The 20,054-nt window shown below is 50.2% G+C and overlaps 10 protein-coding genes across 10 annotated transcripts; 4 read left to right on the top strand and 6 right to left on the bottom strand.

The window, feature by feature from the left end:
* Nucleotides 1-506: 506 nt before the first annotated feature.
* Z518_05936 (uncharacterized protein) lies at nt 507-2,009 on the top strand (the record flags this gene model as incomplete). Its single annotated transcript, XM_013416746.1, has 2 exons — nt 507-743; nt 795-2,009. 2 exons carry the CDS (start codon nt 507-509, stop codon nt 2,007-2,009), a joined length of 1,452 nt encoding a protein of 483 aa, XP_013272200.1.
* Nucleotides 2,010-2,808: 799 nt separating this feature from the next.
* On the bottom strand, nt 2,809-3,846 carry Z518_05935 (uncharacterized protein; the record flags this gene model as incomplete). Its single annotated transcript, XM_013416745.1, has 2 exons — nt 2,809-2,983; nt 3,050-3,846. 2 exons carry the CDS (start codon nt 3,844-3,846, stop codon nt 2,809-2,811), a joined length of 972 nt encoding a protein of 323 aa, XP_013272199.1.
* A 2,741-nt stretch (nt 3,847-6,587) lies between these two features.
* Z518_05934 (uncharacterized protein) lies at nt 6,588-7,826 on the bottom strand (the record flags this gene model as incomplete). The annotated part of the gene is made up of 1 exon (XM_013416744.1): nt 6,588-7,826. One exon carries the CDS (start codon nt 7,824-7,826, stop codon nt 6,588-6,590), a length of 1,239 nt encoding a protein of 412 aa, XP_013272198.1.
* A 771-nt stretch (nt 7,827-8,597) lies between these two features.
* Nucleotides 8,598-9,120, bottom strand: Z518_05933 (60S acidic ribosomal protein P1; the record flags this gene model as incomplete). Its single annotated transcript, XM_013416743.1, has 3 exons — nt 8,598-8,644; nt 8,710-8,938; nt 9,052-9,120. 3 exons carry the CDS (start codon nt 9,118-9,120, stop codon nt 8,598-8,600), a joined length of 345 nt encoding a protein of 114 aa, XP_013272197.1.
* A 363-nt stretch (nt 9,121-9,483) lies between these two features.
* Z518_05932 (uncharacterized protein) lies at nt 9,484-10,440 on the top strand (the record flags this gene model as incomplete). Its single annotated transcript, XM_013416742.1, has 1 exon — nt 9,484-10,440. The coding sequence occupies one exon, from the start codon at nt 9,484-9,486 to the stop codon at nt 10,438-10,440; it is 957 nt and encodes a 318-aa protein (XP_013272196.1).
* A 2,386-nt stretch (nt 10,441-12,826) lies between these two features.
* Nucleotides 12,827-13,768, top strand: Z518_05931 (uncharacterized protein; the record flags this gene model as incomplete). Its single annotated transcript, XM_013416741.1, has 6 exons — nt 12,827-12,876; nt 12,935-13,067; nt 13,134-13,208; nt 13,329-13,436; nt 13,483-13,623; nt 13,694-13,768. 6 exons carry the CDS (start codon nt 12,827-12,829, stop codon nt 13,766-13,768), a joined length of 582 nt encoding a protein of 193 aa, XP_013272195.1.
* A 176-nt stretch (nt 13,769-13,944) lies between these two features.
* Z518_05930 (uncharacterized protein) lies at nt 13,945-15,273 on the bottom strand (the record flags this gene model as incomplete). The annotated part of the gene is made up of 1 exon (XM_013416740.1): nt 13,945-15,273. One exon carries the CDS (start codon nt 15,271-15,273, stop codon nt 13,945-13,947), a length of 1,329 nt encoding a protein of 442 aa, XP_013272194.1.
* A 445-nt stretch (nt 15,274-15,718) lies between these two features.
* Z518_05929 (uncharacterized protein) lies at nt 15,719-16,961 on the top strand (the record flags this gene model as incomplete). The annotated part of the gene is made up of 2 exons (XM_013416739.1): nt 15,719-15,848; nt 15,934-16,961. The coding sequence occupies 2 exons, from the start codon at nt 15,719-15,721 to the stop codon at nt 16,959-16,961; spliced, it is 1,158 nt and encodes a 385-aa protein (XP_013272193.1).
* Nucleotides 16,962-17,489: 528 nt separating this feature from the next.
* Z518_05928 (uncharacterized protein) lies at nt 17,490-18,350 on the bottom strand (the record flags this gene model as incomplete). Its single annotated transcript, XM_013416738.1, has 1 exon — nt 17,490-18,350. One exon carries the CDS (start codon nt 18,348-18,350, stop codon nt 17,490-17,492), a length of 861 nt encoding a protein of 286 aa, XP_013272192.1.
* A 760-nt stretch (nt 18,351-19,110) lies between these two features.
* Z518_05927 (uncharacterized protein) lies at nt 19,111-19,929 on the bottom strand (the record flags this gene model as incomplete). Its single annotated transcript, XM_013416737.1, has 1 exon — nt 19,111-19,929. One exon carries the CDS (start codon nt 19,927-19,929, stop codon nt 19,111-19,113), a length of 819 nt encoding a protein of 272 aa, XP_013272191.1.
* Nucleotides 19,930-20,054: the final 125 nt, after the last annotated feature.

The raw sequence follows: 20,054 nt of genomic DNA, 5'->3' as shown, positions 1-20,054 counted from the left end.
TTGAACCCCGACTTGGAATGGGGATCACAGCTCTTGGCATGGCCGTACAATGATTGAATCAAAAGGTGATTTCTTTGTGTCTTTGATCAAGGTAGTGTACCAAACCCTTGCAGACAATGATTGAGGAGAATTGTGTTTATCTTGTGCCCAGACCTTAACAAAGGGTTATCCACAAATGGTATGCTCCTGAAGACTAACTTGATTGTTCTCTGAAAGAAGTGGCCAATGACTGCTCAGTATCCAACCAAGGCTGAGATGCACGTGATCACATCCCAGGGCAATTGCTGACAGCCTTGTCTCAACAGCCTTGTGTGTTCACAGATTTTCGGCCTCATCCCACTGGCTTCTCAGTTCAAGACGCAGTGTGTTTACTCATTTCCTGCCTCACCCTCCCAAAATGGATAAAAGCACCATGCTCGCAGCATGTCTTTCCCGTTCCTCACCACCACACCACCACACTCACTCATCGCGATTCATCAATAGTATTGCCCTCCCAGACCATCGCGATGGGTCGCAACAATCACAAGAAGGCTGTGCGGGATGCGAAAGCCACCATAGAATTCTTCAATCAAACTCCTGCAGCATCGGCGTCGACTCTTGCACCTACCCGATCGCACTCTGGACCACTGCATTCAAGCCGTCCACCCGCTTCCCCTCCGGGCGAGACTTCAAAGATCTCTATTTCTGACCTTTTCGACACAAATCTTCCTCAGGGCTTCGACTCGAATCACTGGATCAACTATGTACGCTCTGGCTGCCACGATTTGGATCCGACACTGACATTTTTCTCTCAGCTCTACAGTTGGGGTTTTGCCCTCTATGACCTTTGCCAAAACGACAAGAACCAAGGACTCGACGACCTTGTCAATTGCTTCCAGCTCGCCTATCACCGCATCCGAGGCAACGACGCCGGCGCATGCGCCATTTTTTGGCACGTTGATTTTTTTGTCTCAAAACAGCTCGTTGACGGCATCAATGCCGGCAGATTCCCTCCTGGTTTCGTCGTCACTGGATCCCAATCAGCACTTAGAGAGCAGGGTCTCGAAATTGTGGCACCGCTACACATGACCACACGTCAAATACTGGATAAGTTTGTCACATTTATCCTTGAACGAGCAGGACAAGTCAACGCACAGGTCCCCCTTCTCGTCATTGACTCAGAACACTTCCCACGTGCCGTTCCTTTCCTCACTCTCGGTCTGTTTCAAGCCTACGCCCTCTACCAGAGCGGCAAGTTCCCAGATCGGAGAGACATAGTCGAATTGATTGAAGCCAGAAAATCCAAGATACCCAACAGACCAAACATTTACATCAAGGCTTCTCTCCCTATCGAGGGCAATCCTGCTGATTTTCAAGCCAATTCCACTGAGGGGAAAACCGCAAAGAAGGATATTGAATCCAAGGATACTGAGGTTGATGTGACAACGACCCATACCAATACGAATGCAACACATTCTTCCACCACAGACACAGACATCATTGAAGTTGAGTCATCTGGCAACGACAAAGCAACCATAACGAAAGGTGCGGTCTACGTCGACAAGGCAACTGACACTAATGGTCTCCGCGACTTCGCTCGAGCAAACATCGGCAAAGTAAAGGGCCTTCGAGCAACAGCAGCCAATACCAATACTACTACCACCGGAGGACCAGCACGCTTCGACACTGGCATCGATACGGCCTCACTTGCTCCCAAAGACGCATATGACCATCTCGCCGAAGAACTCGCGCAACTCGTCTACACCGACTTCCCGACTCCTGAGCATCGTCGTGCTGCCTTTCGTCGCGCTTACCAAAACATTATGCACTCCGAAACCCTCATCGCCGCCCGTGGCACGCAACGCCTTCGTCCCACTGCGACCAAAGCAACTGAAGAAGCCAAAAAGGTTGGTAGTGGTGCTGGTGAGTGGAAGGAAAAATTTGGGATAGGCAAGATGTCAGGCTGGGCAGGAGAGTTGGAACAGATGCAGATTGATGCGTCGAGAAAGAAACCTGAAGAAAAGAATTAGCGGTGACGCGGTCGGATGGGCAATGATGGATTGGCATGGGTTTAGATGGCTTTCCCATTACATGTTTGTATGGGACGGTACATCACGATACATCTTGATGCATAAGGGACGCATCGAACAGCATAGATTAGCATAGCGAAGAGTGTCCAAAAATGAAGATGCAATGGAAAATCAGTTTGATTTCCCATCGCGTGGCATACTTTCGATACCATGGTGCTCACCACATGAGTCAACATGGTTGGTTTGAGTTATTCTCAAGTCAGGCATATGATGTGCTCCTCGTGCTCTTTTTCGGATTGGAAAAAATTTCGGCCAGGACTTTTGGCGATGGTGGAGGTGGATGGCATGATGAACAACACGGTACCATGTAAGCTAACTTTCTGGTAGCAGTGAATATAGTGCCTTCCGTATTCCTATATTGATCAGAATAGCAACGGGCGAGATGAGTTCCTCAAGAAGAATATGCTATATCCCTCCTTTTACTGGCGAGAAAAGACGCCGTGAGTAAGTTAGATTACAAAAGTTCAGATATAGTGTCTTCTATGTTCGTCAAAGGCAGGCGTCCCCCCTTAATAATGCACATCGATGCGGGCCAGAAGGACCTCGCTCTCAATACGATGTCCATCAAGGTGATGAAACTCTAGAATTCATCGCTTTCATCTCGGTTGACTGTCGAGCTGAACCCTCAAGAACTCATCGCTCACAGCTGATGTTTATCATCAGGCAAACATCTAGAGAGTAGGAGTATGCCTTGAAGTCATCGCTCTCGTCTGAGATCTGTGGTGATGACGATAGACTCCTAGGCGTTCGCCGTTGCGTTCTTTTCCTTTTCCATCTCGATGGCCTCCGGTGGCGTTGAGAATACGCTGGGCAGATGTGGAAGGGGTTCTGGTGGTACATAAGCGCTCGAAAGCCGTGGGAAGCAGAAGCCTGGGTGCAAGAGTGTTTGGACCAGGGTGGCGAACGAAACCATGCTGTACAGTATTAGTATGCAGATGTATGTTGAACAGGGGATGGAACCACAACACTGATAAACATACCATCCATCAAGAGCGATAAATGCACCTTCGTTCTGCATGACAGGATTTCTCCATCCACCTGCCATCTCAACGATGCGGTAGACGCATCGAATGAAAATGGCTGCGAACGCAAGGGTGAACCCAATGACGAACAGCCTGAATTTGCGGCTACGGAGGAAGTGTGTCGCCTCGGTGGTATATGGTTGATGAGCCCGTCGGCGCCGAATGACATACCATGAGGCTGCGCCGGCAAAAAAAAGCAATGTCACCACTTGAAAGGCAATCCCTGCCATCATGAGATCGTCGCCGAGTTTTTGGCGGTCCAGGTTATCATTTGCTGTCGCGGCAAGGGCGCCTCCAAAGGCTTGAATTACTAGCGACACCAAGTCGCCACTGATGAAGATCCAGGTGTACCAGTTAGGCCTGATACGAGAGTACTCTGGCCCGAAGCATAGCGTAATGTGTTTGAGTACCAGGTATATTGCGGCCGAATTGAAAGCGGGCCCCAAAATCAAGCAGCAAATTTGGATCTGGAATCCCACGCGGTTGAAAGGATTTTGGTGCAATATGACCCGGCCTATATAGCCGAGACTTTGATCCACGCAGGCCAGGAACATGGCGATCAGGTAGGTCCAAGTTTTATAACGAATGCCGGCGTAGAGCTGGAGGGCGCCGCACATGGCAAAAAATGCCACGAAGAAACAGTTTGCTCCGATCGAGGGGTAGTAGCCGTAGATGGAGTGTTCGACTGGACATTGTGGTGAGACGTCGTCACAGAGACGAAGGGGGAGATAGGTCGTGTTTTGGGCAGTAGACATGTTGGAATTGAATCAAAGAAAGATAGCTAAAGAATATTGTGAAAAGGAAAAAGCGGGGGGACAAGCTGGAGGAAGCCTGTGGGGGAGGGCCTGAAGGAGACGATAATTAAATCCTCTGTGGACTGAAATATGGATGGCAGCAACAGGCAGCAAACCAAGAGATGTCTCCCATATTAAACCATAGCCAGGCATCCACAAACGCTGGGAAGGTAAAACCAGACGCCGGAAAAGTTCAGCCTTTCCATGGGGTCCGAATAAAGCCTAAACTCACTCGTCTAGGCGAAACGGGCTCAAGGAGCCCGAAGAATGGGCGATATGGATATGAACCGGCCGCTATCCGAACGGAAGAGGATCAGGAGATCGTAGTTTGAAGGAGTCATAAACCGACGGACCAGTTAGAATTGGGCGCCATGAGCGCGACTCTTTGACCATTTTCCTCTTCGAACAATTTGAACCGCGAAAGGATAGGGCGTCTCGTGGGAAATAGATGATAAGCGAGATCCAGTTTGACAACAGAACCACAAGGGTGAAAAGGTTGAGTGGGGTGTTTGGAAGTTCGCAAGGCATACCCGAGGGAGCAAGCGAGGCTCCATAGGGATAGACGAGGCTGTGGCATCGGAGGAATATTTCACCTGACGCACCCTCTGGATTTATAAAGAGAGCTCCGCTGTGCTCACGCATAGTGCTGACTCTTTATCGCCGGGCTGGAAAGAGAGATCAGCTGCTGTGATCAATCATGGCCTGTATTGATTTCTCGATGAAATCATGAAGTCGGTCCAGCAAACGCGGACTTCGGAAGAACAATCATCCCGCGGACAGAGGTTAGAGTCTTATTACATCTCTATCCTATCCAATTCTTCTTTCTTCAATCCTTGCTGACTGCTCTGCATGCATCACAATGTCTTTTGCTAGTCATGGTCCTGCCCTGCACTGACACCTCAACTCAAACCTTCGCGCCCAACCAGGCCCCCTGGCCTCGTATCTCGTATTTTCGCTAGTGGGAGCAACCTCCTGTAGAATGTGGTCCAAAAGCCTCATGCATCACCCAACGAATGGGAGTCATCGGAGCCACTTTAAGACCGCCTATTGTTCTTCAGATCCTGACCGCTATCTTCAGAATCCCTCCATCCCTCTATCTCCATACTTTGTTATTTGGGATAGATACTAGCGCTGTGACGCCTTGCACGGCCGCTCACTTGTCATCATGAGTCACCCTCCCCTCCCACCCCCCTTTTTTTTTTCTCTCCCTTCTCACAGGTCTGCATCTCAAAGGAAGCGTTGACATGGTGACGATGAATATTGATATCAAGAACCACTGGCCTAAAATTCGAGAAGATAAGATGGTCTGACAGATGCGGTGGAGTTGCTCTACGCTCGTTCAACAGATGCCCACCACTTCGCTTGTCTCAACAATACGGTAAGTGTAAATACTTCTTAGCTGGCCAATTCAACTTCAGCTATTACCGAGTCAAACACCAAATGCGGGACGTCTCATACGGGGTCTCTGTAATGACTGTCCTAAATTTCCTCGATTTCAATGCATTTGCGCGTCAAATCCTCCAGAAACCTCTATCATATTTTCTCTTACATCCGCTCATATGGAGTTTCAAATTGAGCTTTTCATGCCCCAATTTAAGGGGTAAAATGGACAAGGCTCGTCTTGGCTGCGAAATGTTTGAGTAACAGTGTCTCCAAGTTGATATGGTTCCAATGAAGCCGTGGGAAAGAAGTAGTGGGATACCATTCTTCAAGATGTTGCCGCAAGGGAAGAGTAATGTACGCCTCGCGTAATTCATGCCCGGATCACAGCCATTTGAGGCTTGACCATTTAGTAAACGCATCCTTTGCCGGTTCAAGACATGCCCATGATCGCGATGATATGCATGGAATCGACTTAGGCGCCTGCACAACTGGCAACGATGACATAACAATGTGAGATGCTTCATGTGGCGAGGGATAAGTTCATTTTGTCGAAAAATTTTGCACAACGAGTGGGAGTCTTTCACCCATACCATCAACAGCCCCTTCATTAAGCGGCCGTTCGCATTTAAGAGGAGAAGTGTGGTCAAATGATGGTCCTTTCCTCGCCCCGGATTATTGATCGATATGGGACCGGTGAGAACGTCTTGTGGAGGCGCTGGCATAGAGGAAACAAGTTCTTTACATCTGGTACTAAAAATAGTTTGGTAAAAGGGAGAGTCTTAGTTCAGACGGCGGACCAAGTATTTCGGCCATCGCGGGACGTATCAGAGGTATCGCGTATCCCCAGGTCACGGATGATTCAAATTTGACGGACAAGGGCTGATAGCTGTAAAGGAGTGGTGAACCAGGAAGAGTTGATTGCTAGAAGAGCGATTGAAAGGCGCAAAACCGAGTGGATGGAGCGATGGAAAGAAGGCGTACATTCAAAACAGTGATCCAGGACGGTGATCCCATGATCTTCCGAACTTGTTTGAGCCATGAAGCACATGCCAATGGGCAATGACGATGACCTTTCAAGTAAAGACTTTGGTGAGAATCGCCTGAGCAGGCTTGGGAGGCTTGAGAAACTCTTGCGCGGCGTCGACCAGAAGGTAAGCACATCTGATCTGAAACTCACCAGGGTGGGTGTCTGTGAGTTGTCGACTCTCGAAGAATGGAAGATAAGAAACAGGGCCCTTTGGCTCTCATTCAGTTGAATCAAATGGCATCATAGGATGTGAGAGAACATGGACTTTGCTGAATTGATCCTACCTGAGGTCTCATCCCACCACCATCTCAAGGATTTCCATCACTTGCTCCTTCTCGGTGATGGGCTTTGCATTCGTCTTAATCCAGTGATCCTTGAGACTATTCTCTGCCAACCCATCCATCTTGTCTCGGCCGATTCCCACGTCCTTGAGAGTCCGCGGCATGCCCATCTCTCGGAAGATCACATCCAGAATATCCCCCAGGTCAAGCTTGTCAATGTTGGATTGCTCAGTGCCGTATCTTGCTTCCAACAGTTGACGCACAATGGGAGACCGAAGTAATACCTTCTTGCAATCTGCCTGCTTTTCGACATTTGCACCGACCTTCTCATTCCACTTGCAAACAGCCGGTAACATGATGCAACTAGTTTCACCGTGACCTACACCCAACGGCCCCAGCTGGTGACCGATTGCATGACTTGCTCCGAGAGGCACACCACTGCCCACTGCGTTCATGGCCTCGATCACGCCTCTCATGGTTTCAAACCTCGCGTCCAGGTCATTGGGGTTCTTATGTGTGCGGACTAAGGCAGGTACCAGTCTTAATAAGCCCTTCTCGGCCTCGGCGTCGCCCTTTTCATTCGAAAGCAGACTGCAAAGAGTCTCGACGCAGTGGTCCACCGCTCTGACGCCCGTGCTCAACCAGATCCGTTCCGGTGTAGTCACCGTCAATTCTGGATCCAAAATCACAAGGCTGGGATTCCGCGTCGGTGGTTCAAAGAGGCATTTCTGATTGCTGCCATCATCCCTTGTCACCCCAGCGATGGATTGGTATTCACCGCCAGACAGACTTGTTGGGATTGCTACTTGGCGGATGACTGGGTCCTTGAAGTCCTTACCGGACACCAGCAACTTTTCCATTCCTTCGGACGAAGTGATATCATTGGCGAGCATCCACGCAATCACTTTGGCCGCGTCAGTTAGTGATCCAGCGCCCAGCGTGACAATGCAGTCTGGATTCTTCGGGGCTGCATCCTGTGCAATTTCGAGGACCTGATTCCAGTGCGTGTGCGGTGTTATTCCGACACGCAGACCGACGACCTTGTCACCGAGTGCATTCTGCAGGCGTTTCAATGCTGACGTGTTTTTGGAAAGCGAATTTGAGGCGATAATATATACGCGGCTCGCGTGGAGCGTGTTGGTGATGTGATAGGCGGCTGCTTCATCGAAGTGCAAACCATAGGTTATGTAAGGGACAGATCGGTCTGGGAAAGCTGGTTCGAGATGGTCGATGCCATATGAGAAGCTCATTTTGAACACTGCGAGCTTAGTCGTGTAGCTTCGTAAATAGGGGGTAATGTGAGGTATTGGTGTCTGCTTACAAAAGGGGGCTTTGAAGAAAATCAATGATGTTCTTTACGCTCACAGAATTACGTCTTCAGAGGTTGAATGGACAAGCTCTTATGTGCCATGGAGATGTGGGAATGGGAGACAAAAGGAGAATCGGAGTGTAACTACGGGAGCTTTAATGTGTTGGAGAAATGTGGAGGTATCAGCGGAAATATGAGGACGAGGCTGACGTGCTGCGGAGAACAAGATCAAGACAGTCGACCAATCAGAAGAGCCTCACGACTACGGCAGAGGGGGAAAGATGAGCCAATCCATCCCTAAGGGAATTGAAGCTATTGGGAGGCCTGGAGTACTTCGTTGGAGAGAGAGCACGATTCGAATGACATTGTGGATTCAATTCTCAAAAGAGACTTCTGGCTCGAATTAAGTCCGCATGAGTCTTAGCATGCCTAGCTCGTCCCGGACCGTTCTTCTTGCATGTACTTTTTTCGATCCACCAATGTCAAGAGGCTGCGCAATTTTGCCTTGAAATTGTCAGATGCAACTTTTCTCCTCTCACGGGAAAAGGAAAATAATCCACCCGCAGTCTTGAGTAGTGCCAGGCCAAATGCAGGACGGTATCACATGGCTTGCAAAAACCTAGAATTGTCTTTTTGGATGGTGTGAGTTTTGCTTCCTCGGTGATGTCGGAAAGGAGCACAACAGGAGAAGAATTCGAAGAGAGCCGAAAATTTAGTCGAAGAGACCGAAACCCATGTCCTCGTCGGACTCTTCCTTCTCTGTTTAGAGCAAAGATTGTCAGCAATTTTTTCCTGCGCCGAGCCGTTTTTCGCGTCAACCATACCTTCTTCCTTCTTTTCCTCTTCTGCAGGGGCAGCCTCAGCAGCAGCGCCGCCGGCAGCAGCAGCACCACCAGCGGCAGGAGCAGCAGCTGCGGCACCACCGCCAGAACCGACGTTGACAAGCATGTCCTTCACATCCTTGCCTTCGAGGGCCTTTGCGAAAAGAGTGGCCCAGATGGGTTCGACGTCAGAGACACCAGCCGCCTTGATGAGGGTGTTCAATTTATCGGCCTGAAGAATTAGAGACCCAACAGTCAGCCATTCACACCCTTCGCCAAATTCCCGAACACAGTCGAGCAAACCAGAAATGCAAAAAGGATTTCGCAGGTGAAAAAGACACATACAGTGATTTCGATGCCATCGTCGGCAAGGATGAGAGCGGCGTAAGCGCTGGCGAGTTCGGGGTTCGACATTTTGACGACTTGAAAGAGTGTCGAATCGGTAGGCAATGGTGATTGTCGAGAGTTAAAAGTTGCGACGGGTGCAACGGCAGAATTTTGGTTGTGGGAGGCGTAGCGTGCCAAGATTTTAGATCACGTGGAGCTTGGCTTGCCTTTTGATCTCATGCAGCCTTTGTCAACTGACAAGGCTGAGAGGTCTACCAAATGGTGTCATACGTCCCTTTTTCCCCACTACTCATGTTATCGAACACTACGAGTATAGGTTCTAGATCAGGGATTTGTACCATCCAAGGACAAATTTATAAGTTGCGAGACTTGATTCTCTGAAAATCATCAAGAGACATCCAATTCCTCTCCACCACCGCTCAGTCGATCATGTTTCCCCCTCCCCTCAACATCGACATGCAAACCCTCCAGCACCTCCGAACCCAGTTCTCTCATATGTTAAAGAACTTCACCTCCTCACCCTCATCCACATTCCGAATCCTCCACACCATTCCGTCCACGGCAACCCAACATACGCCAGCAATCCGTACCCTTTACGTCCTAGATTCCAGTTTCAATCCACCTTCAAAAGCGCATCTCAGCCTCGTTCAGACGGCATTGGAATCCTCAAGCCAGAATGCGATATCAAGCTCAGGTCGAAACTCCCGACAAGTCCAGAGTCAAAATCCGAGGGTTTTATTCCTCCTCGCAACAATAAATGCGGATAAAACACCCGAGCCCGCAGACTTCGAGGACAGACTTGTCATGATGACGCTGATGGCTGAGCAGTTACGCTCCAATTTCAGCAGCAACGACCCTCCAGCGGCGGCACCACCAGTAATCGACATCGGCGTTACGAAAGAACCGTATTTCATCGACAAAGCGCGTTCTATCGACGAGAGCAATATTTACAACACTCCCTCCGAAAGCGGTAGAAGGGAGGTGATCGAACAAATCCACCTGACCGGCTTTGACACACTAATCCGGATCTTCACGCCAAAATACTACCCGAACTACACACCCCCTTTATCCGCATTGGCTCCCTTCCTTGCCCGGCACCGTCTCCGGGCGACTATCCGGCCGGATCCAGCGGTGGAGTTCTCAACGGTAGAAGCGCAGAAGGCGTACTTTGCGCGCATTGCGAAGGGGGAGATGGAAGGTGAGGGGCTGAAGAGGGAGTGGGTAGACAGAGTCGAGTTGGTGCTCGATGAAACGGGGGAGGCAGAGGGCGTGAGTTCGACGAGGGTCAGAGAGGCAGTTAAAAAAGGGGACTGGGAAGTGGTGAAGGAGTTGGTGGGAGAGGGCGTACAAGCGTGGATAAGGGAAAAGGGACTATATCTGGAGTGAGTAGATGGGAAAAAGAAAGGGGAGTTTGGGATGGTACTGTAGGTACAAATAGACAGATTTCCAAGGGGTCTAGTAAGGGCATGTGGACATAGCTTCCTGCAATATTGCGATTGGCCCAAGGCGCTATAGAAACCAGTGATGAATCAAAACGAACGTTCGAAAGCCGATCCGTAATTCAACTTCTTAGAACTTTGAGGGAAAACATTGTGGCGCTGGCATGCTGCCCATAACGGCCGTCTGTAGGAGGTAAATAATAACCATAGCATCACCTAATCTCGAAGAATTCCCTGACCTGGCATGTGTCTCTTTCCATTCTCTGATCCGGCAGATGGGTAAATCCATCTCTTCCCGCAATCAACTTTCCCAGCCTCCCCGAGAGACTCTCACTCTTTGTCCGGCAGTCCCGCCGCTTTCAGCGGCCTATTTCTCTTCAATGTCAAGATATGAAGCTGTGTCATTACTGTACAAGTCCTGGATTGATGAAGCATAGATTCATGACATGTGTCCCGATCAGGATTGATTTGATTCATTGTACAGGATAATGTTTTGCATAATTACCTGCTCTACAGTCCGTGAAGAGAATACTTCTCAGACTCTTTTCAAGGAATTGTCCGCATTGGTATAAACGCTTTCATCATCATCCAAGTCCAGGGTTGGCCATCCCGCAGCACCTGACATTCCCACAAGACGCTGGAGAAACCATTGCATCATAAGAGTTCCTGCTTGGTAACGGGAAGTCTTCGGGTTCCTTGTTAGTAAGGGTTATGATCTCGCTGGAACAAATTCGTGAAGTCGTACCATCATCAGTAGCTAGTTATGACTTGAGCGACTGTAGAAAAATGTCAATGAAGAGGAAATCCCTTTGACACTGAAACCTGTAGCATTTTGACCGCTAAGGGCACGGTGGCCTTTTGAGATCCGAGGCCGAAGTTGGATCCCTTTGTCAATTGAGACTCTGTGACGAGCTGTAGTACTTGGAGCCTATGTCTGTCATCACCGCCAGTGGCGCCGGCTCCCTCCCTCCACATCCACCAATCTAGAGCCCCAGCTAACCTACGGATTCTAGGTCGATTGAGAGAAGGCTAGATCAGATATATCTCCAACATAGACTCCTTCAACACGCGCCACATTGATGTTGGTGGCACTAGTAAAGACGGGAGCTGATATGACACTCTTCGCCGCAGTCGAGGTGCTGGCAGCCTTGGGAAGGTAAGGAGAAGTGCTGCGAGGGTACGGATTTCCCGGAGTGGACCGAGCAAAAGGGGTAGCCATGAAAATCGATGTGTTCAATATACCTGTCGACCAGAAAGAGTCGGTTCTCGAATTGCTGGCTCTGCATTACCCGAGGACACCTTACTCTTCCCATGGCTCTCGATTTCTTCCGGTGGCATTTTCCCAGGGGACGCTGCAGAAGTGTGGTTGATGGATCGGGTTCTGGCGAAGCTGGAGGTTGACAATGACCATCACATGGATCTGACTAGCTGTACTTTGTCCGGCCATTTACCTCGTCCTTGGAGGGGATTCTAGCTGCGAAATCGATATCAGTGGACCATGGCAACGATGACGAGGCTTGTTCTCACCTTGTCGTGAACCAGCACGACTGAAAGATATCGAATGGTGTCGAGGGCAAAAGCGGAGAACGAGCCTCTGCTCCTTGACTGTTTATGGGCGGCCGTGTTGTGAACGTTGATGCGATCTCAGCGGGCAGACTCAAAATGCCATGCTCACACAGAAAGGAGGCGTGAGGAAAAGACAAGGAACAGAGAGAAGTGACACACGTCGAGACTCACGTTGTTATGGGGGAGCAGGTGATGCAGTCACGACGACAACAATAGCACCAAGGCTGGGAAGAAACATTGGACCTCATTATTCGACTCTCGACTCTCGACCCATGAATATCATCTGTCTTTCTCCCGGCATTCACCATCTACTCTGGCCTTTGACTCTCGAGCCATCCTGCCCGCGGTCCTTTAGTATATCCACACCCTAGAGAGCACTCGAACACGCTGGTAACGCTGGTACCGAGCCTCGCCGGAAGTCTGGAGTATTCTTTCCCCACTCAAGGGTTTATAGAGGAAAATTCCTACCAGTGTCAGAAGGGAGTCTAACTTGGATGTCTTTCGGCTAACGTGTTGAGAATGAGAAATGGACAGCCGCGGCAAAAGACGGTCACGGCGTTGGGCCACGGAACAACTTGCACCGAATACGTAGACGGTCGATGTTGCACCGACTTCATCCCCCACTGTTGCGCTCCACTTCATCTATATATACAGACTATTCGCAACAATAAAAAACTCCTTGCGATCAAAGCTTACATCCTCCCCCAGAGACCAGCCTCCCGTTTCTCGGTCGCATCTCGAAGCCCGAATCTCCCTACGCTTTCACGATGCCATACACTCTCAAGGGTCGAAATGTCTTGATTACCGGTGGATCCAGGTGAGTGGCCGGCTCTCATTGCCATACAAAATCTACATACATCTAACCAAGACATTAGAGGTCTTGGTGCTCTGCTTTGCGAGAAATTTGCCGCCGAGGGATCTAACATTGTTGTCAACTACGTGAGCAGCAAAGACAGCGCTGATCAAGTCGCCGAAAAGTGCAAGGGGCTCGGTGTCAAGGCTGTGGCCGTCCAAGCAGGAAGAACATCCCATTGCACCGACATCGGATCCTATATGCTGACATATTGTTTGTAGGACATTGGAGTGGTAGAGGATAGTATTCGCCTAGTCAAAGAGGCTGTCCAACAACTTGGAGGTCTCGATATCATTGTCAACAATGCCGGTTGGACCAGATTCGCAAATTTTGGGAATATTAATGATCTCAGCCATGACGAATGGAACAAGGCATGAGCACAATATTTTTCTGGAGGTACATACTGACGCTTCCAGTGTTGGTCTACCAATGTTATGTCCCAACTGGTATTGATGCAAGAGGCTGCTCCCATCTTCAACGCTAATTCAGATGGCGGAGTTTTTCTCATTTCCTCCTCGGCTGCGGTAAGCGAACCGTCCTCCCCGCAGGATCTCTGCTCATTCCTCGTAGGGAATTAGCTGTGGTGGAAGTAGCATGGGTTATTCGGTCACCAAGGCCGCAGGCCTCCATCTTATGAAATGCCTTGCCTCCACGCAAGGCCCGAAGATCCGGATCAACGCTGTGCTCCCAGGCCTTCTTTTGACCGAGTGGGTGAGTTCAAGAATGACTTCTTTCCAAAGATTGGATTGACGGTCGGACATTTGCTGACGTTCTTCAACAGGGTATGAAGTACAGTGAAGAACGGATCAAAATCATCAAAAACATGTCCGCTTTGAAACAAGAGGTCTCGTCTTAACAATCATTTTGTTTCAACCACACACTGACGTTCGGACAGACTTTGCTCGATGACTGTGCAAATATCTACATCTCCATTGCACAGAATACGTCCATGACAGGCCAGCAAATTGTCGTGGGTAGGTTTTGCGTTCGCCTCCTCATGAAAATCGCTGACAGAATCAGACTCTGGCCTTGTCATCCGCTAGAGAGTGGAGCCAAGGTGGAGTCGGGCTGCCTTTCTGCTGCGCCTGGAGAGGTCGCCATTCCAGGCACCGATAAAGCACTTCTGAAGTAGTATAGCTTATAGTATTCAACGCAGAGTGGATCAGGGAGGAACAAGCCAGCACGAGCTGCGGCTGCGGCCCCGGGTCCGGGCTTCATTGAGGCGACTGTGATCGAAGGAATGACAATGCGACGAATTTCACCCATCGGACCTGGGACAGTATTGACAATCAAAGGCTTATCACTGTGATAGATCTTCTTGTTTGCCGGGACGATAGCATATGGGATGCCAGGGGGAATAAGACTCGCTTTCGCCGTAACAGACCCGGGAATATCTTCTGTCGTTGAAGCCCGCATGTCTCCGTCAAGTTTGATTTGGATGTTATCTCCTAAAATCCTTTTGGCCCAAGTGCGGAGGGGACTTATCGTACGGCTTCTCCTCAAGATGTCAATGCCTGGTAGTGTCTCGAAGTCGATGGCGTGCAATGCGGCAGGGATCTTCGGGGCGTGTGCCAGAGGTGTTGTCGATTCTGTACCCGGAGCGAGAATAGGGACATGTGGCGGAATGTATACGCGATTGCGAATGCCATCGACTAGCATTTTCGCTCCAATAGGTGCCAGTAGTGCCGTCAGCTGGCTCCCCGTAATCTCGTCCGGATTTGGAATGGCCAGACCTGGAGCCGGAGTCTGGTCAAGAATGGTTCCCTCGTCAAATCGGCGATGGTGCAAGGTCTGCAATGTGACTCCGGTCGTTGTTCGCCCCTGAAGAATGGTCCATTGAATAGGACCAGCGCCTCGTAGGTCGGGAAGCATTGACGGATGGACGTTCAACCCACTATATTTCGACTGGGTCAAAATCCGTGGTGGTATGAAAAGACCAAACGACACAGCAACGATCAAATTGATATTGGGGCTGGTCTGCTCAGCATACTGTGGAGGATCCCATCCGGTGAATGTATCGATTTGATGAATTGGGAGACCTAGGTCGAGAGCCACGCCTTTGATGGGCGGCGCCTTGATGATCTTGAAGCCTCGTCCTACCCGTTTATCATTCCTCGTCACGACATCGATAGAGAGTATGTTGCTATCAGGACACTGGGAGAACTTGTAGAGTGCTCTCAAAGAAGCCGCACTGAACCAGTCGGATCCACAGAAGAGGATTCGCAAAGGGTCACCATGGTCCTTTTTCTGGTCAGAGATATGCCGGAGAGCTTGATGATAAAGATAGCTTCTGAATTGTCTGCCAGATACAGATAGTCCTGTACGAGAGCATGCGGCCAGCTGAAACAATGACCGCCTCATTGGATGTAAAAAAAAAGAGAGAGAGAGAGGCCGGCTGTGAAGCTCACATTAGGGAGTTTTTTGGAAGAAAGTTTGCTAGATGCCTAAATTGAGCAACACCCAAAATACTGTATTATCATGTCGAATCAGGCAATATATTTTTGTGTTTGCCCAAACACGTTCATTGCCACATTTTCGTTATGCCTCGGTTTGCGGGGGCTGTGAAACCTAATAAGCGGTTGACAACTTTGCTCCTAGCAAGACACATTAAAACCCCCGAGATCCTGCTGGTCATTTTCCGAGAATTCCTCTTGTTGCTATTGCTCGGGCATTCTGTACATCTACCTAACTGTAGAGTGTCCAGCGTCCATTCTACAGTGTTTACCCATTATCAGACGTGGTCGAATCACTTGTAGCCAATCAATCCACCGAGCAGGCTCACCATCACACCTAGACCTCAAAGAAGATGGCTGAACCTCCTCTGTCTACAGAATCGAAACTTGACACAAGCTCGACAACACCAGCTCCCTTAAGTCAAAAGCCTCCTGACGTGGCCGTTGAAGATGACTCAGACCCGGATTTCGACGACCTCGATGGTATGGTATACACCTATTCTCTTATATCGATGTCATTTAATTGTTTTTACCAGCGAAAATCACATGCTGACAAGCACTTTCAAAGACGTACTCGACCAATTCTCCGCTGCAACAGCGTCGCAACCTAAATCTCAAACACAACCTCCTCCTTCATCATCGGGCCCAGGTAGACCGACGAGCGATGACGCTCCGGCCCTACCACCCGACATCCCTATCCCACAAGGGCCAGGCTCATCCCAAACCGAAGAAGAAATCATGCGGCGCCTGACCGCCGAGATGTCAAAAGTAATGTCTCAGATGTCACTGGACCCAGCCGCCTCAGCGGCGACTTCCGAAGACGTCACGAAGATGGGCAGGGAAGTAGAAGAATTCACACAGAAGATGGAAGCGGAAGGCGTAAAGCCGGAGGATCTACTCAAGGCGATTTTAGGGGAAGATGCGGGTGCTCATGTCGGCGCTGTCGCGAACCAAGAACGAGAACGTCGCGAGAGCCCGTCCCAGTCACCATCGAAATCGTGGAGTTCCGAGAAATCCAGGCAACAAGAAAAATCTCCGTCGGCGTCCTCATCAAAACAAAAACCCTCCACGTCATCATTTGAAGACACGATCCGCAAGACAATGGCGCGGATGGAATCGTCTTCGGCCGCCGCAAGCAATGCCACCGCCCAATCGACAGCGAAATCGGAAGAAGATCTGCTCGCAGAGATGCTGCGGGCGCTAGAGTCCGAGTCTGCTGACGGCAGCGGCGGCGACGGCGAACTGTCCAAGATGTTCCTCGGCATGATGGAACAGCTAACAAACAAGGACATGCTGTACGAGCCCATGAAGGAGCTCTCGACAAAGTACCCAGAATGGCTGGACGAGAATAAATCCAAACTGCCACCGGCAGAACACGCACGGTTCACGAGACAGCGCGTCATTGTCGACGAGATCGTGGCGCAGTTCGAGCAGCCCTCATACTCGGATGATGATCCTAAGTGTAGAGAATTTGTCTGGGAGAAGATGCAGACCATGCAGGGTGAGGGCGCGCCGCCAGAGGAGTTGATTGCAAATCCGTTCCCGGGCATGGGCATGCCGGGCGAGGGGTTGGAAGAGGGCTGTCCTACACAGTGACCGAGTTCAAGCGTTTTAGAAAATCGAGAAAATGATGCGAACCATTTGAATAGTTGCCCCGACTTTGTCGGGCAAGGCTGGCCTCCGTATAGGAAGCGATGTACGTGAATGACAAGGCCGAGATCATACGGGCAATGTGGGTGAATTACATGTTAATCCTCATACCAAACCTTTCGCCAGGAAGCACACCATACTAGGAGAAACACGAGATCTGAGCGAGACCCGTGCTGAAGAGGGTTGGAAAAGTGACGAGGTACAAATATACAGTCCTGTAGAAACAAGAAGATAAATATAATGACCTGAAGTGGGACTAATTTATCACTTTAGTTTGGTTCTGTACACATATGCTGTATGTGCTGTTTTGGTACTCTTGTCCATGATATTCGGAATATGAACGTACAACCACTAACTCGCTTGGACGCCGAGTCCAGTGCTTCAGTGAGTACACGCCCAATTCCCCAACCACATCGATTCTGTACGGCTGTTGAACGTTTTCGGACAGACAGATATCCTCTCGAAGGCGCGAGCTCAAGAGAGATCCATACTCGAGTTGAACGGCGCGGCATCGTCTTGCTGTAGCTGGTTCTCAGCTCTGGTCTGCTCTGCTGCCTGCGGATTCTGATTCTGATCTTGGATTTCGCTCTGGCCCTGACTCTGCAATATAATCTCCCTAAACAGATGATCATACTCGTCATCGTCATCGACCAGGAACTCATCATCGTCACCCCTTGGCACTATACCTGGTGCTTCCTCGAGATGCCTCATCAGCTCATCCACATCATGCTCCACAGTTGGGGACATTTCGGTCTGTTCCTGTTCTGGCATATCGGCATCTTCTCCCTCGTCACTCCCAATACCTGCCTCCACCAGTGCCCGTTGCCTCATTTCGTCTTCCCACTGCTTTCTCTCACGCACAAAGTCCATTCGTAATACCTGGTCTCCGTACATTTCGCTTCTTGAATCATCTCTCCTCCGCCGTATCCGATCGAGGAATTGTGTTTTCTTCTTTTCCCTGCCCTGCGCGGCGTGTCTGGCCAATGTCGCAGCCGGACTCGCACTTTGGGCCCGAGTCTCCCATTCCGAGGTAACCAGCCGAGTCGAAGGTTGTGAGTCGAATGAGAATGTGAAGGACGCAGTGGTAGATCGTGGGTCGCTTGTAGACGGAGATTTTGAATTTGAAGCAGCGGAGCCCGAATCAGGCGGAGTGATCAGCGAAGACTCATGACCTTGTGCGTTCATCGTCTTTCCCACAGGCGTCTCCTGGACACCGAATGCAAGCCCCGGCCCTGGGACATCCGGATTGTTCTCGTCATCGGTGTATCCAAGTTTTCCAGGCGGCGATGAGCTCAGCAAAGACGTGTCGTCGGCTTTGCGACTAGATTTGGGCATGAGATTCACATGCCTCGACGTCCTTAAAGGCGGTGGCGTCTGCGGGGCGTAACTGTGGTGCAAATAGCGAGGTTGATTGGAAGCAAAGAAATGACTCGGCTGCGGTGGAGAGATTGAGAACATTGCTCACGTGCCGGTGGTTGAGAGGCAAACACTGACAAAAGAACGTAATGATTGATCAGGACCGAAGGATAGAATAGAGAGTATCTTTTTTGCTTGAGCTCACTGTCCGGAGTTTGGGGCCTCCAGATGTTGGATGACGCGGGCGCGTCAAAGGCGAATCTGAGTCGCGACTTGCAAGGCCGTGTCGAGCGCTAAGCCACCCTGAACCCCTAACAGGCAGATAATTTACAATCCCGGTCACGTTTGTCCGGTAATGTTGCAAACCCTCTGGAAACAAAATGGTGCGCCACCGCGCATGCCTGCAGGTTATGATTACTGCGGCTAGTTGACACGATGGTTCGAGCAGACAGAACACGAAGCATTTGTATTCTACCTAGCCCATTCACCACCCAGGCAGCTTTTTCTTATGTACACGTTCAAACAAGACAGGACTCCTAATCGGTCGGTGCAATAGCCCAAATTACGTCCAATTATAGCTTTGACAGAAAAAAGCCTCTGGACTCCATATTCCGTTTCCTTTTGGGGTTCGGCGCCCGCTGACATATTTTGTTGAAGGCCACCGTGGTGGCTCCTCTCGCTAATACCCAGGAGAAGTCGTAACGATCGTGATGTTGCTGATGTCGATGATAGCACCAAATTAAAAGTTGGATGCAGTGTTGACGGGACCAGGAGAATGATATTGATCCAGAGTCGAACGGAATGGGGTGCTATCGGATCCGGTTGTTGCACTCAATTTGTCTTGGTTGAGGTTGGGATCGTACAGATCATCGTCATGAAGATTCTTCTTCTTGCCCCAGATACGCCAGGCAGTATAGGCCAATCCAGCGAGAAGTAAAGCTCCGCCAACACCACCGACAACACCACCAATAGTCTTCTTGGCCGTGTCACTGAGTCCAGAGCTGCCGCCGCTGCCGTCTCCGTCGGTCAGAGACGCTGGATCGACACTTGTGGTGATGGGAACCACGCTATTGCTTGTGCTGGTAATGTGCCATGTGCTTCCAGCGCTGACACTGGTGATCGTCGTAACGACTTCTTGTGTGGCACTGGTGGTGACCAACGTTCGAGATGGCGTGACCGTGTTGGTGCTCACCGTGGAGGTGGGAGCTTCTGTTGATGTGGGTTCTTCTGAGGAACTGCTAGGTGTCTGAGTAGAAGTGCTCACGATTACCGTGACTGAGGCAGATTCGGTTGGAGATTGGGTAATTGTAGAAGATTCGGTGACAACCGGGGGGAGGGAAGCTGAAGGTGAGGTTACGACGGTGGTAGTATTGTCGTCGTCGTCATCGTCGTCGTCGTCAGAACTGGTGGCTGTCGAAGTTGGACTGGTCGTGTCAGTGCCACCGGTTGACAGTTGAACACTCTGGCGCTTGAATAGGGCGATGGCATCGTCAAGGGCGTCCGCGGAGACGGCGGAAGCATAGAATGTGGCAAATAGGAGGAGAGCAAGGGATTTCATGGTGAGCTGTTGGGTGGAGGAAGGTCTTGAATTCGAGACTGAAGAGCAGCCAAGTGCTAGAATAGTCGACTTGGTCAAAGTATGTACTTGAAACAGGACGGCAAAGAATGTTGACTTTGGGAGGG

This window comes from Rhinocladiella mackenziei (genome assembly GCF_000835555.1).
Source record: "Rhinocladiella mackenziei CBS 650.93 unplaced genomic scaffold supercont1.4, whole genome shotgun sequence".
NCBI classification, from domain to species: Eukaryota; Fungi; Ascomycota; class Eurotiomycetes; order Chaetothyriales; family Herpotrichiellaceae; genus Rhinocladiella; species Rhinocladiella mackenziei.
Note: the sequence above shows the minus strand (reverse complement) of the source record. Positions and strands in the feature narration are given on the sequence as shown.